Genomic DNA, 18,286 nt, shown 5'->3' with positions numbered 1-18,286 from the left:
AGACTCCCAGGACAAAAAGGAACTTCAGGTGTGGGCACCAATTCTGGGCCAGGAGGCAGTGGCCATGTGGGAGGAGGGGACGGGGGCACTGATGAGGGCGAGGTGGGGGGCAGGAGGTATGGCTGGGCCTTGATCACTCACTCAGCCCCCGCTCTGGGCTGCCACTGTGGGGCCTCAGCCAACAAAGGGAGCTCCATGCCAAGTAGATAATGGCTAATGTGTGGGGTGAGCAGGTGTGGGGAGCCTGGGGACCTTCCTGGAGGACAGGAGAGGCAGTGAAGCAGAGGAAGCAGCCATCAGGGGACCCTGGACTATGTGGCACAGTGTGGGCCCAGGGACCTAGGGGTTGGTGGCTCTGGGGGAGTGGGGCATGGTGCTTGAATGAGGCAACAGCTCTGCCCTGGGGCATGACCTCCTCATACCAGGGCTCAGTGGTCAAAGGTGAGAGAGGTAGTCCTGCCCCCCCACCATGGGCCTCATGATCCCCAATGGCACTCCCCCCAGCCCTGTGTCTGAGCCTAGGCAGGAAGGCGGTGAAGGTGCTTAATGGACCTCTTGGAGGAGCTTCCCTAGATCCACCCTACAGCCCCCTCTTATGTCTCATGCGCACACCCACATGCAGATGGTTGGAAAGGGATGTGGACGTAGCAACCACAAGCACAGGGCTCTTGTTCAGCCCTGATGGTGTAAAGCTCAGGGCTGGGGATAAAAAGAAAATGAGACACAGTCCTGATCATGGAGTGCCATACTCCAGGTGCTCTCAGGTGCTCACAGGTGCTCTCAGGTGCTCACAGGTGCTCTCAGGTGCTCTCAGGTACTCACAGATACTATTAGATGCTCACAGGTGCTCTCAAGTACTCACAGGTACTCTCGGGTGCTCACAGGTGTTCTCAGGTTCTCACAGATACTCTTAGATTATTACAGGTGCTCTCAGGGGCTGTCAGGTGCTCTCAGGTACTCACAGATACTCAGGTGCTCACGGGTGCTCTCAGGTACTCTCAGGTGCTCACAGATACTCTCAGGGGCTATAGATGCTCACAGGTGCTCACAGATACTCTCAGGGTCTCACAGGTGCCCTCAGGTGCTCACGGATACTCTCAGGGGCTCACAGGTGCTCTCAGGTACTCACAGATACTCTCAAGGGTTATAGGTGCTCACAGGGGCTCTCAGGTAGTAAATGGCTGTGTGACTGGGTGCTTAGGGTGATGACAGTGGCAGAGATAGCTCAGGGAAGGGGGGCCTCACTGCGATGGGTGCCCAGGGAGAGGTGGGTGGGCACCCCAGGAGGAGGGAAGAGAAGGAGGGGGCCCTGAGCCCTGGGTTGAGGGATGGTGGTAACAGGCTTTGAGGGACTCCCAGGTAGACAGCCAAGTGGTTCCAGGCAGGAGAGCAGCTGACTCTTGAGGGCTACCAGCTGGGAGTGAGTGAGGGTGTCAACTTGGCTTCCAGAAGAACACTCTGTAACCAGCCACAGGGTTTTCCACCCTAACCGATTCTTTTAAAAATAGGCCATGTATTAACGTAGTTCAGAAACCAAAAGGACACAACAAAGTCTCCATAAGAAATCTCACCACCACCATCCTCTGCCCCCCCAGCCCCCTTTTCATGTCCCCTTCAGGAAACCACTTTTTTCCTTTCTTTTGCAGCCAATTGGGGTTTATACAATTACAAATGAATGCAAATTCTTATCCTCCTTTCATTAAACAAAAGGAGAGTATTCTATGCCCTATGCCGTGCTTTGTAAGAACAAGGCTGCCTGAAGATCTTTTCTCTAGTGTATAGGGAGATTCCATTTCAAAATTTATTTTATTCACTCACCCTTTTCCCCTCCATTTATTTTCTTAGCAATTTTATTGTGAAATATCATGTGTGGACAGAAAGATACTCAACAATAATGAATAACAGCTCAAGGGTTTATGGCAAAGCAAACTCCTGGGTTACCACCTACCAGGCACGAACACAATGCAACCAGCCCCTCAGGAACCCCAGATGCCTCCTGACCCCCCACCTGCTACTCTGATTTGATGGTGGCTTTCTCTGTCGTCTCGCACAACCGGGATGACATTATGGTTCTGTCTTCACTGTTTCCTGGTCCTTAAATACACAGGGTCGTGCATTCCATCTGAAGTCCCTGGGTAGTACAAATGGTGAAGCCCTTGGCTGCTAACAGAAAGGTGAAAGGTTCGAGTCCACCCAGAGGTGCCTCAGAAGAAAGATTTGGCTGTCTGCTTCTGAAAAATGATCCATTGAAAGCTCGATCCTGTGTATGTATATGATGAGTGCATAGTACACACGCAGGTGTGGACGTACTGAGTCACAGGGGTGTGTGGCTTCCGGTTTAGTAGTCGAGAACGCTCTGCTCTCTGAAGTGGTTGTACAATGTCTACCCTCACTAGCTGTGTATGAGCTCTGGTGGTTCCACGCCAGCCCGTGATGGTGCATGCATCTTTTTTAATAGCTGCATAGTACCCCAGGGCTTTATGAAGGGGCCCTGGAGTTGCCCATTTTTTACTAAGGCCAAGAGTGTTCTGTAAGTAGATCTGTGTGCACATCATTTCACTCGTGGGCAAGTATTTCTATGGGGCAAACCCCAGAGGGGGCCTGAGTCGAAGGGTAAGCGCATCTGTGATTTTGTTAACCACCAGCTGTCAGTTTGCACGTTGTTGTGATGCTGGGAGCTATACCACTGGTATTTCAAATACCAGCAGAGTTACCCATGGCACACAGGATTTCAACGGAGCTTCTAGACTAAGACAGACAAGGAAGAAAGGCACAGTGATCTGCTTCCAAAAATTGCCAATAAAAACCTTATGGATCACAACAGAATATTTTCTGATCTGGTGCTGAAAGATGAGTCCCCTAGGTTGGAAGGCATTCAAAATACACAGTGACCGCAACAATAGGCTCCAGCATACCAACAATCACGAAGATGGAGTAGGGCCAGGCAACGCTTCATTCTGTTGTACACAAGATCGCTGTGAGTCAGAGCTGACTTGATGGTAACTAACAACAATAATTCTAGTAGATGCTACCAAGCTGCCCTCCCTACAGGTTGCAGCACTTTCTCTCCCTCTGTTCCCCTGCACCCCCTATCCCAGCAATGTAGGCGTGTCACCATTTCTCTGCTTCCCTGGAGTAGATTGCACATGGGCCCCCTTTCCGGGCCATGCCCATATCCTTGCCCTTCGCCCTGTAGCTAAGTTCTTACTACTGAAAGTAGCGTGTATTTCCTTATCCCATGGACTTTAGGCTTGGCCATATGACTTGCTTTGATCAGTGGATTATGGTAGAAGTGACAGAGTGCCAATTCCTGGCCTTAAGAGATCACTTGTTTCCACTCAGGAGCCCTGGGTGCCCCCTGGTGTGCAGTGGTTAAGAGCTCAGCTGCTAACCAAAATGCCGGCCGTTTGAATCCACCAGCCACACCTTGGATAGGGTTACCATGAGTCAGAATTGACTTGATGGCGATGGGTGTTTCCACTGGCCCCCCTGGGGGCTTCTGACCTGCACCATAAGAGCAACTTTCCTCAAGGGGCAGCTGTCTGCAGCCTGGGCCCAGAATGGACCACAGGGAGTGGGACCTCCCCATCAGCTCCACAGATCTACAGCATGAGGCAGGGCTAACATGTTGTAATTGTTTGTTACTTCGAAGTAGCTGACTGATACACTTCCCAACAAAGTTTGTGGTCAAGCTGTCATGGATTGAATTGTGTTCCCCAAAAATATCTGTCAGCTTGGCTAGGTCATGATTTTCAATATTGTATGATTGCTACCATTTTATCACCTGATGTGATTTCCCTATGTGTTGTAAATCCTATCACTACCATGTAATAAGATGGATTAACAGCAATTATACTGATGAGGTCTACAAGATTAGATAGTGTCTTAAGCCAATATCTTTTGAGATATAAAAGAAAGAAGCGAGCAGAGAAACGTGGGGACCTCATACCACCAAGAAAGCAGTGCCGGGAGCAGAGTGCGTCCTTTGGACCTGAGGTTCCTGGGCTGAGATGCTCCCAGACCAAGGGAAGACTGATGACAAGGACCTTCCTCCAGAACAGACAGAGAGAGAAAGCTTTCCCCTGGAGCCAGCACCCTGAATTCAAACTTCTAGCCTACTGGGCTATGACAGAATAAACCTCTTTGTTAAAGCCATCCACGTGTGATATTTCTGTTATAGCAGCATTAGATGACTAAGACATCAAGCTCTGGGATTTTTGCTCTGAGTTGAGTAACAGTGTAATTTCAATTTCTTTTGCTATATTGTTACTGCCAATTGCAGATTCGTGCTGCCTGCCGCAAAGCCAATTCTGAGACAGGAGGAGGTAAGCAGCAAGAGGGCTTTATTGAATACCGGTATAAAGGAGACAGAGAGGGTTAAATGTCTCCAAATTCTGCCTAAACTAGAGGACTAATTGGAGGGTTTTTACAGGGGGAAGGTCAGGGTTAAGAGGTTTTCAGGAATGTTGGTTTTTCTTTGAGGTAGACATGATGACAAAGTCATCTATTATTGAAGTCCTGCAAGTCTCTGCACGTCATCCTGGAGTCCTGCAGGTCCCTTCACGCCATCTTGATTTCTGTCACAAGATGGATCTAACTACCTGTTTAGCTACCTCAGTTTTGTGTGTTTTTTTTCCTTGGAAGAAGAACATAGTTTAATCAACAACTAAAAATTGATTACCTTATTCTTCTTTATAGAAACAAACATGAGACAGATTTCAGAGCTAGTAATTATGTTTCAAAAACTAGAAATTAATCAGTTTATACAGCTGTACTAAAACACTAGAAATATATTTTCTCTATTCTAATACTAAAACACCAAAAGACACATATTTTCTCTACTTCAATCCCCTCTTTTTCTGAAAGTTTCTCAATCTTGGGAAACAGTGCGTCGCTCAGTCTGGCTACTTCCTGCTGGTGAGGGACATGAAGTGGGGAAATGTTTATTTAGGGTGGGTGTTAGAAGTAGGGTTAGCATGAAAAGAAATAGCATTTAAATGAATCAAATGGTGAGCATCCCCTTGGTTGACTGGAGAATTTCTTTGGCCAGCTAGGGCAAGTATGTTTCCTGCCTGTAAGGTGGTCGCAGTTCCTTTGACAAAGGTTTTCATAAAACATGAAACACAAATACACACTATTAATATTATGATTCTCTAGATGACGAGGGGGACTAACCAAGAACCAATAGATGGGAATAGATTTGAGATCCAGTCCTGTGGCCCACTGGGCCATGCTATGGGATTTGTCCACTCAGCGACTTTCTGGATTGCTTTTAATCCAATATCCACTTCTTCTGAAGTGTTGATCCAAGTACAACAAGTTTTATTAATTATGGCCTAAACACCCCTTGATTTTGCCAATAAAATGTCTAATGCAATTCTGTCATCTAAGACCACTTCTGTCAGGGAATTTAAAGAGGCTTGCTGGGCTTTTAGGGCTCTTTCAGTACCTATGGCTAATAAATGGATTGTATCTGAAAGGTTTTTAATAGCCATTTCTATATGGTACATCTCTAGTCCAGGGATTATCATCTTCAGAAACCATTAACTAAAGCCAGCTTCTTCTAACACCGGATTATATCTGTCACTCTGTGTTTCTAATGTAACAGGATCTACAGAGAAAACGTCTTGCTTCTCCCTTGATGGATGTGGAATGCTGGTGGTGGAACTGACTTGGGTGGGAAAGACTAAGATTCCTAAGGTACATTGGCCCACAAAATGGACCCCATTTAAGAACCGGATGGCCCATGTTCAGGGCGAGTCAGATGAATTGGGTGACTTGGTATTGGGTATGGTTTACCTCTATACAGGAAAGTATAACCTGGTGGGGCACATAAAAACAAATCTTCATTCGGAACATCTGGAATGCTTGAATTAAAATGTAACAAATAGGGATTAACAAGGGAGTCATTGCATGAAGAGAGAAGTTGGAAATCTCTGACAACTTGTTGATCTGTTTGTACTCGGGGTACTTGGGACTTTAATTCCCAATTTCCTTTTGCTCTATGGTTATACAGATTACCAAAACACCAACCAAACCCAGTGCTGTTGAGTCGATTCTGACTCATAGCTACCCTATACACATTTAGAGAGGAAAAAACAAGGGATGGAGAAAGGATACTGCACTAATCTTGCCCTTATAGGTGCTCAGGGGCATAGCGTATCAACACACCCTCAGACATAACTTTATCGTAGTTGAAAACCGGGGCAGGCATAGAACTTAGGGGGGCACCAGATCGTGGCAAATAGTGGCACACCTAGCAATTGCTGAGATTCTCTCCCTTAGCCACGGTTTGGGACATGGTAACTAGACCATTAGATGACCAGTCTCAGCCATCTGGGAGGTGAGATGGTTCTTTTTTCTCAATAATAATCACACGGGTCCCCTTTCCCCAGCTGATTTTGACATCCATAGGGTATCCTTTCTTATATTTTACACAGAAATACATCCCCTTATTAGATAGATTGACACTCTGAATAATAATAGAAAAATCAAGATTTTTCTATTGAGGAAAATCTCCAGTAGCTTTCTAAATTATAGACTGCTCCTTTCCTGGGGGTTCCTGAATCTACTTAATAGGACCTACAGGGCTTAAAAAAGAGATAATACAAGGGAGAGTTAGGGCATCTCTTACTTGTAAAGTCAAGGTGCCTCCAGACTGGAGAATTGTAGGAGCCTGGCTTGACTCTTTTCGGGTTGAGGCAGGCCTGATCTGGAACAAAAAGAATAAGGATTAGAGTCATGTTTGAATCTTTGCGAATCCGTACCTCAGGTTTTGAACTGGGGTGCTGGTATATAAGGATTCTTCAGTCTTTTTGCTACGTTCTTCTTGAAGAGGTGGGGCCCCTTTTACTCTAGTGTGATGCACCCATGTAGTTACTCTGGCCAGCTTCAGAGAGGAATGAGTAGTTAAAAGGACTTCATATGCCCCAGCCAGGTGGGAGCCAGTTGGTCTTCTGGATGTTGATTTTTCTATACTTTTATTTGGACTTGTAGCCTCCAGAACTGTGAGACAGTCAATTTCTGTTCTTTAAAGCCACTCATGTGTGGTATTTTGTTGTGGCAGCACTAGGGAACTGATAGCTGGGCATCTTTTCATATGACTAAGGATGTATTTGCTTTTCTGTGGTCTTGTCTGTTCATGTGCATTGCCTATTTTTTTTCTATTGGGTTGTTGGTCTTTTTTTTTTTTTTAACTCTTTACATAGGAGTCGTTTATAATTAGGGAGATAAGTCCTTTGTTATATGAGTTGTGGTTATTTATTTATAGAGTTTTCTGTTTGTCCGTTGATTTTGCTTAGAGGACTTTCTTGTCATGCAGACATTTTTCTTTTGAAGGTTTATTTATGAACTTGAGTTTAGTAATTGTTTCTTTTTTTGCTTCTGTATTGTGAGCCGTGGTTAGAAATCTTTTTCCCACACCCAGTGCGGTGGACACAGTAACAGCCCCCAAAGACGTCTATGTCCTCATCCCCAAAACCTGTGACTGTGTTGCCTCAGATGACAATGGTGAATTGAGTTTGCAGACAGGATTAAAGTTACTAATCAGCTAACCCTAAAAAGGGGAAATGATCCTGGATTTTCTGGGTGGGCCCAATATAATCACAAGGGTCCTTAATAGTGGAAGAGTGAGGTGGAAGGGTCCATGTCAGAGTGATGTGATGTGAAGCCTTGACCTGCCATTGCAGGCTTTGAAGGTGGAGGAGGGGCCACGAGCCAAGGAATGTGGCAGCCTATAGAGGCTGGAAAAGGCAAGGAAACATATCCTCTCCCAGAGCCTCTGGGAGGAGCACAGCCCTGCCCACACCTAGACTTTAGCCTGAAGAGGCCCCTTTTGGACTTGTGACCTCCAGACCTGTGAGATAATACATGGTGTTGTTTAAGCCACTAAGTTTGTGCACGTGTACAAGTGCAGGCAAAGCATCCAGAAGGATCCACAGCTATGGCTAACCCCGGGAAAGGGGTCGGTTTTGAGGGATGCAGCATTGCTATAGGGTTGCTAAGAGTTGTAATCGACTGGACAGCAACAGGTTGGTTTTAGCAGCTGATGGGCCACTTTTATCTTTCACTGTATATACTCCTGTATTGTTTGAATTTATTTCAGCAAACACATATTTGAGTGCTGCTTTTTTTTTATAGTAAGGCACACCTCAAGAGTTTCTCCGCCCACTGCTGAGTAAGCAGGTTGGTGAGGAGGGGGTGCTCAGGACAGAGGTGCTGAAGCCCTGCTCACTGAGGGCCCCTCGCCCTGCGTTTCCTGCTCAGGCCTCTTTGCGAACCTGCAAACCATGCGTTCTAACTATGGTTTGTTCACAGCGCTAGGTCTTTGCGCATGTGCAAACCAAGATCTGGCACATGCACAAACCAAAGAATTGTGTCCTTACCTGACCCCCGACCAAGCTATTCTCCAGCCCACAGTTCTACCCAAGCCCCTTTGGAAAGCGAGAAGTCCCACAACGCGAGCTTCCTGTGAAGGGAGGGCTCGCGGTGTAGACTTTCAGGCTCCAATCCCTGTCCCCCGGAACTTGAGGAAATAAAAGATCTCCAATCCCCTCCAGCAGGAAGCGTGTGGCCTTTCGGCCAGTAGGCCCTTCATTGCTCCTTGTCTGTGCAGACAAAAAAATTGCCACTTTGTTTGCCTTCCAGTTGGTGTCCGTCTTATTTCAATCTGCTAATAGGACAGGGCAAGAACCTGAAAGGAATTGGGTTACAGTGTGGGAGTCCCTGGCTACTGAGATCAGGAAATGGGAAAACGATACATGATTTACCAGCTTGAACCTTGCTGTAGGATCTTACCCTAATCAAGGGTACCCCAGCCCCAGTGGATTCTGCTCCAAAAGATCAGGGACCCAGGGGCATGAGCGTTGCTCTTGGGTTCACATAACACGTTCACCCCCACCAGTCCAGGCCTCACAGCTCCTGGCCCAGCAGAGGGGCGGTAGGGCTCAGGGTGTTCTAGGACCAGAACCCAGGGCCTTGGCAACAACTCTATTGGGCTCCAGGAAGTGTCTGGCTGTGTCTCCACCTCGTTTTGCTCCATTCTGGCCACCTCTGGAGACCCTTGCCAACTTGGCAGTGGCAAACTGAGCCTGCCCCCTGTCCTGGTGACTGAAGCTAGCCCAGGGTGTGGGCCTGCAGTGACTGAGCCTAAGGATGGTCTCCTGGGAACAGGTAATATTATCTCCTCAGGGGTGGTGGGGGGAGGGCTCCACAGGTCTGCAGCCCTAGGGTTTTGTGGACCTCTGGGTGGCTGGCAGGACAGGCGGGTGAGCTGTGGGGTCAGGGTGAGCTTGAGTCACTCTCCCACTCCCTCGCCTAGCTGCAGGGCCAGGGACCCTCAAATTTCTCTGGGCTCAGTCTCTGGGGCAGTGTGAGGAGGGGCCTGAAGAGGAGACCAACCACCCCAGGACGAGATCAGAGATGAGTCACACCACTAACCATGTTGTTAAACACTGGGATTTTCCTGGGGATGATGGATGGACTGCACCCTTTTCTGAGGAAGTGACCAAAGGTTGGGTCTCTGCTGTCCCTCCCTGACCTGGGGAAGCTGTGAGGAGCAGGCAGGGGAAGGGGACTCACGTGGCCCCCATGTGTCCCCACGTCCAGGCCCAGAGGAGGCCAGTGCTGTTAACGGGCTTAATTGACTGCAGCTGCCCTCCAACCCACCTTTGCTTCTATCTAGAATTTTCTCTTGGCGGCACCACCACCACATGAGTCAGGGAGCTACAAGTATAAACACAGGAATAGGCAAGGGCGAGCCCCAGGGTTGAGGGTCCTGGAAGCAGAGGTCTAGGGGCAAGAGTTTGGGGAGAGCTGGGTGGAGCTGGGAGATTGGCACCGGACTGAAGGACTGTGGAGAGGAAGGGAAGGGGAAGTGAAGTGTGGCCAGCCGTTCCCCGCTGCCTGGCCCAGAGACCTGGGCAGTCATTGCTTCCGCTTACCTGGGCCAGGTGATAACAATAAAAGAAGTGTCAGTTCAGGCAGCCGCTCAGGGCAGGCCACAGTCAGAAACAAACCCAAAAGCTCAAGTACTTACGTAACAGAGGCTTGTCTTTTTTGCAGGAGACCAGTGCAGTGGGAAGCAGACATGGAGAACAACCACCCAGGTGAGGGGTCCCAGCTTGGCCTGAGGCTGGCCCATGTGGGATGGTGGGACAGACGGTGGACCTGAACTATTTTTCTATAACTTGAAAATCTTCAGAACACTGAAGCCTGCACTGGGTCCTAAGAACCTAAGGACGTGACCATGAGAGCTTTCTCGGCCACAGAATGTATCCACCTTCTGTGTCTCTGGGGCTGTTTGTCCTGGGCTTTCAATGATTGGTCATACGATGGGATGGTGGGCAGGGGACACTCATCTGGGGGTGTTTGAAAAAGAGCTACCAGGCCTGGTTTTTAAAATGCACAGTGGCCACAGACTCAGGGATCTTCTTGGGATACTGTGCAAGTGAGAGTCTGTGAAGGTCCCCGTTTGTTTCTCTCTCAATTCTTCTCTTATCTATTGCTTTTTTTTTTTTTGCTCATGTTTGAAGCAATTATTTGATACATAACCCAAAACCAAACCTGTTGCCATTAAATTGATTCCAACTCGTGGTGACCCTATGTGTTATACAGTAGAACTTCTCCACAGGGTTTTCTTGGCTATAGTCTTTACAGAGGAGCCTGGTGGTGCAGTGGTTAAGAGCTCAGGCTTCTAACCAAAAGGTTGGCCGTTCGAATCCACCAGCTGCTCCTTGGAAAACCTGTGGGGCAGTTCTACTCTGTCCTATAGGTTTGCTGATTCAGAATCGACTCAACGGAAACCGGTTTGGTTTTTGGTTTTGATCTTTACAGAAGCAGATTGCCAGGCCCTGCTTCCATGGCACTCACAGTTGTTATTTTTGTTGGAAATTATATGCTTTGTTAATTAAAAGACCTTATTATTTTATGTTTTCTTCCCTGTGGGTGCACTTTAATTTGCACTTTAATAGCTGTGACTTCTCTCTGCTGCACTTGTTTGCCTTATCTTTCCTCTCTCTTCACTGCCCACTTCCATTGCCCCCGTACTTTGGGGGAACAGCCATTGCCTGACTTCCTTTCTGACCTGCCTGGCCCAGACAACCAAGCCAAGCCAAACCCGTTGCTGCTGAATCAATTCTGACTCATAGCAACCCTATACGACAGAGTAGAACTGCCCCATTGAGTTTCCAAGGAGCAGCTGGTGGATTCAAACCACTGACCTTATGGTTAGCAGCAGAGCTCTTAACTACTGTGTCGCCAGGGCCCTCACCCAGACAACAGGGAGGTTCAACTGTTCATGTTTGTGCGCTATGCCGAGTCTCCCTTCTGTTTGATTTTACCATTTACTTAATGCCTTCTGGTTGTTTCCTTTGCTTCCAGACTTATGCCTACTAATTTTTGCTTTGATTTTAATGTCTCCAGCATATCGCAGGCTACACACTGTGCTTTTAAAGTTCTTGTAGTTGCCGAACCTAGGAAGGTGGGTCCTTGCCAATGATCCGGAAACCGGTCTTTGAGAAAGAGAAAGTAACTTTATTGCAATGCGCAGAGCAAGGAGCCGGGAGGCAGTTCCTCAGATCTGGCTCCCTCAGCTATGGGGAAGCAGGGCTTATCTGTGATTTGGGCAGCAAGATGGCAGCTGAAAAGGCATGCCGGGGAGGGAAAATTCTAGAAGGAATATGTAGGGAAGACATTATAGGAATTATGGTGGCCAGGAAACAGGAGGTGACATGGTTCTTGTTGGACCTCCCACTTTGGAATGGGGTCCAGGTGATGATTTTCCTTCTGATTCATTCCACGTGTTGCTGCATCCTCTGTTGAGGTCAATTAACAGTCACGGCTGGCCCGTCTGTGCATGTGGGGCAGGCCTCTGGCTTGGGCTAGCTTAAGGCAGTCTTTTCTGACTAATGGACATTTATTGGCATTCGTGGGGTCAGGTTACATCGTGACAGAAAACATCCTTTTTTATCCTCCTTTTTGAGAAGTGTTGCGTGCATAGGGTCTTTACCTGATAGAGATTGGAGCCGTGTTAAAATACAGCACCACTTCACTCTCTCATCGTGGGAGGGGGTTTGGGGTGGCTGTGTTGCTAGGAGCTGTGCCCTGGTTTGCATTTTCAGCAATGCCAACTTGTCTCTCTCTCTCGTCTCTTCTTCCTTCCCCTCTGTGATCGAGAGGTTTAGCCACGATATTCCTGGATCAATTCCTCCCAGAAAATGTTCCCATCTACTGCTTAAGTATTAATTGTAATCTGCTCTAATCTTCAGGAGTTTCTAGGTGATACAAACGGTGAACATGCTTGGCTGCTAACTGAAAGACTGGAGGTTCAAATTCACCCCAGGGAAGGCTTGGTGATCTATTTCTGAAAAAATCAGCCATTGAAAACCCTATGGACCCTATGGCAACTGGTTAATAAAAACAACTCCCAGCCCACCCCAGAGCTGGTTCCAGATGGAGGGTCTCCTGGCACGGAGAGGCCCCAGTCCTGGCTTCCTCTTCACACCCCGTTAACCAGCAGTGCGCCCGCACTGGCCCCAGGTGTGCGGGTGGCCCCCTCGCTAAAGACATGCAAAGTGTAGAGAAAATTCCTCCTTGGCTTCCTGTTAGCACAGAACATCTGATGGTGCAAATGGCTAAGGTGCTTGGTTGCTAACTGAAAGGTTGGAGGTTCAAGTCCACCCAGAGGTGCTTCAGAAGAAGGCTTGGCGATCTACTTCTGAAAAATCAGCCACTGAAAACCCTTGCAGCACAGTTCTGCTCTGACACACGTGGGGTTGCCATGAGTCGGAGTCGATGCCAACAGGACTGGGCTCTAATCTCTGGGTTTGCCTTGGTATCTAATGTTTTCCGCACTAAAAGCTTCATGCCCACGCCTTCTGGATCCTGTGGCTTTCTGTTCTACCCTCTGGAGCCCTCATCTTCCCATGTCAGCTGAGAATGTAAGGCGGTTTCCCGACCTCCTCTTCTCTTCACCGTTGGGGAGCTGCTCCCCTGAGACCTCACTGCACCACCAGGCTCCCTGGGCTGCTGGTTCTTATTTATCAAGTGAGACAAGACTTGCCCAGATCCAGAACTGACTGGAGGAGGGCTCTGGGAGTCCCTGGCAGGAGGTGGACTCCCTCCTGGCCCCTGCCTTGGGCTTGTTCCTGGGGGCACTGAGACCTTGTCTTCTCCCCTCCCACCTGCCTGGTGGAGACTCTGACAAGTAGAGAACCTGGAGCCCTGGGCTCACCTTGTCCAGCTGCTTTGCCTGAGGGACCACACCTGCCCTGAGGTAAAGCCCCTTGCGTGTGTCCCTCCTCCTCCCAGCCTTTGCTGTGTTTCCAGCTTCCTGACTGGTGTGACTTTTAGGAGGGATTCCTCTAGAAGGAAGTCACACTGCAATGCAGAAGGCCGGTGTGACCTCTGGGAGCAGAAGGAGGTGGAGCAATGCACCTTATTATTCCATGGCATACCTGGGGGGGGCAGGGGGCAACAGGCAACGCTCCCTTCATGGGCCTGGGGGGCCTTCCCCAGCCTGGCATTGGCTGGCGGGGGAGGTCTCCTCTCTTGGTTCACAGGCATTCAGAGGGCTGGGACCAGGCTCAGGCTGCTATCAGATGCTACATGAGTGTCTTCAAGCATATTTGATTATTAACAAGGCTGATTATTATTAAAATAATTCAGTTTGCATTTAATTTTTTGAGCTCCATCTGTTCATGTCCCTGTTCATTTCCTCAGAGATATTTTTTCCTTTTTTTTTTTACTGATCTGTGGGAGCTTTTCCTGGTACAAAGAGGAGCTTTGCTGCCACATAATGCTGTAAATGTTTCCCCAGCTTGTTTTCAATTCTGTTTATGATGCTATGTTTTTGGAGCCCTGGTGGCACAGTGGTTAAGAGCTCAGGCTGCTAACCAAAAGGTTGGCCATCCGAATCCACCAGCCACTCCGGAATCCCTATGGGGCAGTTCTCTCTGTCCTATAAGGTCACCATGAGTCAGAATCAACTTGAGGGCAAAGGGTTTTATGGTCAAATTTATTGTGTCTGCTTATTATCCACGTGGAAGGGGAAGAACAAGTAACTGCAGTTTTTGTGTTTCCTTTTTTCTGTGTGAATGCCATCCCACACCATCCAAATCTGCCCCCAGCACTGTGTCGTGGAATGGAGACTGTCCCCCGGACCTGGCCCCTCTCTACACCCAGACCCCTGACAGCCCACGTCCAACACCAGTCCCCTAAGAGACCCCCTGCCAAGGCACCTGGTCCTTGATTGTGGACAGCACAGCCTCCCCTCCTAGGACCACAGCAGGCCCAACACTGCCCACGTGGGTCTGGCCACTTCGGCCAGCAGGTGGGTCATGGGGCATGGGGCCCCGGAGAAGGAAGATGAGCCTCTAAGATGGTGGGGGGGGAGGAGGGGCGCACAGGGGAGACAAGGGCCTCCATTTTGGGTCTGCCTCCATGAGACAGTGAAATTGAACTGGATTTCCCTTTGCAGATATAAAATAGTTAACATAAGGTCATATCTGAGTGGCGTCCTATAAACGAGAAGAGACCCAGAGACTGACAGGGGAAGACAGCCATGTGAAGACAGAGGCAGAGATTGGAGTGATGCTGCCACAAGCCAAGGAATGCCTGGGCCACCAGGACTGGGAGAGGCAAGGAAGGATCCTCCCCTAGAGCCTTCAGAGGGAGCGCAGCCCTCCTGAAACCCTGAATCCGGATTCCCAGTCTCCAGAACTCTGAGGCAATAAATGTCTCTTGCTTAAAGCCACCCAGTATGTACTACTTGGTCACACAGACCCAGGACACTCATGCAGGGCCTTTTGGATTCAAGGAAAATAACAAAGGTTTGGTGGAAGCCATCAGCCCTGCTGCCAACACAACTCTCTTGGGAGAGCCTGAGACGCGTGTTTGGTTGTGGGCATTTTTATGGAGATGACTGATGCGATGGCTGAGAAGGGGTTAGGACAAGAGGAGAGGGTCATGTCACCACCAGCATGGGGGAAGACAACGGCAGAAGTGTGAGGAGGCAGGAATCTTTTTCCACAGGGCTGGATACCATCAGGCACTTAGCTGTGTCAGGGACAGAAGCTGCGTGAAGGGTTAACGCAAGGACTGAGCTCCTCAGTTCGACTGTGACCCTCAACCTCTTCCCTTCTGGGCAGCTTGGATCTGCCTATCCAATGCAGGGGACCAAGAAGCGTGGTGGATGCCTTCAGGCCCAAGGGGAGGGGCATGTTCCTTAGCGTCTACCCTGCACACCGTGTGACTTGGAGGCTGGGTGCACCTGGCCCAGGTGAGGGACTCCCCCAGCCTTGTGTACACTTGGCAGGCTCTGGAGGTCTGTTGGGTTCCCAGGGGGACTCCAGGAATCTCACTCACTTGGGCAATGCCTGTTAGTCATGCCTCGGGCTGAAGGTGCTCCACTCACCAGGGTGTGGTTTCTGGCCACTGGGGATCCCATCTGCCCCAACCTTGTGTGACCTTCAGCTCCAGGTGAACCTGACTGGTTCACCTGGACTGAAACCAAGCCTATTGCTGGGCATCATCACTTCAGATCCTGCTGTTCTCAGGGGACAAGAAACTAGTCTGGGCATGGGTGAATGTGCGGGCTTGCAGCTACAGCTGGCCAAGAGCCAAGAGGGTGTATCCTGGGGTGGTGTACAATCATGTATGAACCACCACTTGATCTTGACTTAGTATCACTGTAGAAAGATGACTGTTACAGATTGAATTGTGCCCCCCAAAAACGTGTATCAACTTGGCTAGGCCATGATTCCCAGTATTGTGTGGTTGTCCATTGTGTGATCTAATGTCATTATCCTATTTTTTTTTTATTGTAAATCCTAACCTCTATGATGTCAATGAGGCAGGATTAGAAGCAGTTATGTTAATAAGGCAGGACTCAACCTACAGGGTTAGGCTGTATCTTGAGATATAAGAGAGAGAAGCAAGCAGAGAGAAGAGGGACCTCATTACCATCAAGCAAGAAGAGCCAGGAGCTGAGCACATTCTTTGGGTTCAGGGTCCCTGCACTGAGAAACTCTTAGACTGTGGAAGATTGATGACAAAGACCTTCCCCCAGAGAGAAAAAGCCTTACCCTGGAACTGGTGCCCTGAATTTGAACTTCTAGCCTCCTAAACCGTGTGAGAATAAATTTCTGTTTTTAAAGCCATCCACTGTGTTATTTCTGCTATAGCAGCACTAGATAACTAAGACAGTGACCTTGTTTGGAAATAAAGCTTTTTCTTTTATTATGTTAATGAGACCACATCAGAGTAGGTTGGGTCCCAAACCTAATCACTTCTGAGTGGTGTCTTACAGAAAGAGCTGCATAGACACTGACATACACACACAGGGAAGACAGACGTCACGTGGCTACGCATCTACAAGCCCAGGAACGCCAAGAATTGCAGGCAGCTACTAACAGCTGAAAGAAACAAAGAAGGATCCTCCCTTAGAGCTGACACCCTGAGTCTGGACTCCCGGCCTCTAGAACTGTGAGAAAAAAAAAAATTCTGTTCTTCAAAGTCACTCATTTCTGGGATTTTTTTTTGTAAAGGCAGCACCAGGTTACTAAGACACCATCGCCCATCTCTAATCTCTCATCTCTCTCAGCCCCTTCTTTCTCTCCACACACACACTAACTATGCTCACACAGATCATTAAACTTAAAGACATTGCGGCACTCTGGAGACAGAAGGAGCGATCTGATAGTGGAGTTCTCAGCCCTAGAAATGACTAGAAGGGGTGGCTTTGGGGCTGAGAAGTCCAGACTTGGATATGCAGCAGAGGCAGTACCTACTCCAGTAAGACGGCTGTGAAGGCTCAGCCTGGGGGAAAGAGAGTCCCAGGCGAGTTCTGGGGATGTGGGGTCACAATCAATCCTAGGGGCTGAAGGCCTATGATGGGCCAGGACATGTGAACTGGATGGGTGTCCCCTGGTGGAGGGGCCGTGAGTGGGAAAGAGAAAGGCAGGGGCACGGGGAAGTGGGCGGTTCACAAGCCTTTATTGGGGTGAAAGGCGGGTGCGTGCATCAACAGGTGGTGAGGGTCTTGCCACAGACTGACAGCAGGCAGGTGAGGATGCCCCCAGGCCAGATGAGGAGCTGGTGCAGTGTGGGAGGCAGGGTGGGAGTGGAGGACAGATGGACTCAGGAGGCAGTGTCCTGCCTGGCCCTGCCGTGCAGCGGGGAGGGCGAGGGGGCACTAGACCAGCAGGTGGGGGCTGTCGTGAGGGGTGAAGACACTGGAGGGCTGTGCCTGAGGAGGCTGGTTGGGGGCCGAGGCAGTGAAGAGGCATTGAGGGAAGGGAGTGGGCAGAATGGGGGTAGGGGAAGTCACCGGGGGACCCCAGGGTTAGGGCGAGGATCTGGGAGTGGAATCTCGGGGTGCGGGGGCATCCTCCCCCGTGCATGGAGGAAGCCGCGCCTGTAGATGGCCCGGAGCCCTTCTCCGCACAGACCTTTAGCACCATAGACAGGGTGTCGGAGGCCCGTAGAGGCGTGGTTGCCGTGTGGGCATACGTCCACTGGGCGGGGCCTCGGCGGGGGCGCGCGGTCCCAGGCGGGGGCGAGGCTAACAGATCCAGCGGATGAACCTGTCGAAGAAGCCGGGCTGCACCAGGCTGTCATAGTCCTTCTCGCGGAAGATGGCAGACGTGTCGCCCAGGCTGATTTTGGAGAGCACGTCCATGTCCACGTCGCTGCCCACGGCCACCACTGTGGGCACCACGTTCTGCTTGCGCATGGAGTGCAGCGACTCTTCGAGGCTCTCATTACCGGTGACGCCGTCGGTGAGGAAGACAAAGGCCAGCTCAGCGTGGCGCCGCGCCCCGCCCTGCGCCCCGCGAACCACCGTGTTGATGGCGTGGACGATGCCGCTGCCCACGTGCGAGAAGGAGTTGAGGTAGCGCGCGTCCTCCAGCGCCTGGTGGATGACGGTCAGGTTGGCGGTCAGCGGGAAGGCCAGCTGCTGCTCGCGGGGGCCGCCGTACTGCAGCAGCGCCACGCGGGCGTTGAGCGGGTCGTCGTCCCGGCGCGCCAGCGTCAGTCGCCTTGACACCTCCTCCACGAAGCGCCGGGCCTTGAGGAAGTTCTGCTCGCCCAGCCGCTCAGAGCCATCCAGCAGGAAAACGACGTCCACAGGCCGCTGCGTGCACTGGGCCACGTACAGCTCTGGAGGAGGGGGAGACGCGCAGTGGGGCCGGGTGGGCGGGCAGGGGAGACAGAGCCCTGAGTCTGCCCAGGTTTGTGAGGGAGAGCCAGAGCCCAGGACCCCAGGAAACACCCCACTCTGAAAAAA

General features: G+C 50.1%; 1 protein-coding gene across 1 annotated transcript in view; it reads right to left on the bottom strand.

Moving 5' to 3' along the window:
- Positions 1-15,124: 15,124 nt before the first annotated feature.
- COL6A2 (collagen type VI alpha 2 chain) overlaps positions 15,125-18,286 on the bottom strand; it is a 36,448-nt gene continuing 33,286 nt past the window's right edge. The window contains exon 28 of the mRNA XM_049875060.1: positions 15,125-18,159. Within this exon, the coding sequence (XP_049731017.1) occupies positions 17,561-18,159 (599 nt within the window). The 3' untranslated portion in view covers positions 15,125-17,560. The remainder of the gene's footprint in view (positions 18,160-18,286) is intronic.

This window comes from Elephas maximus, chromosome 2 (assembly GCF_024166365.1).
Source record: "Elephas maximus indicus isolate mEleMax1 chromosome 2, mEleMax1 primary haplotype, whole genome shotgun sequence".
Classification (NCBI taxonomy): Eukaryota; Metazoa; Chordata; class Mammalia; order Proboscidea; family Elephantidae; genus Elephas; species Elephas maximus.
This window is presented reverse-complemented; position numbering and strand designations above follow the sequence as displayed.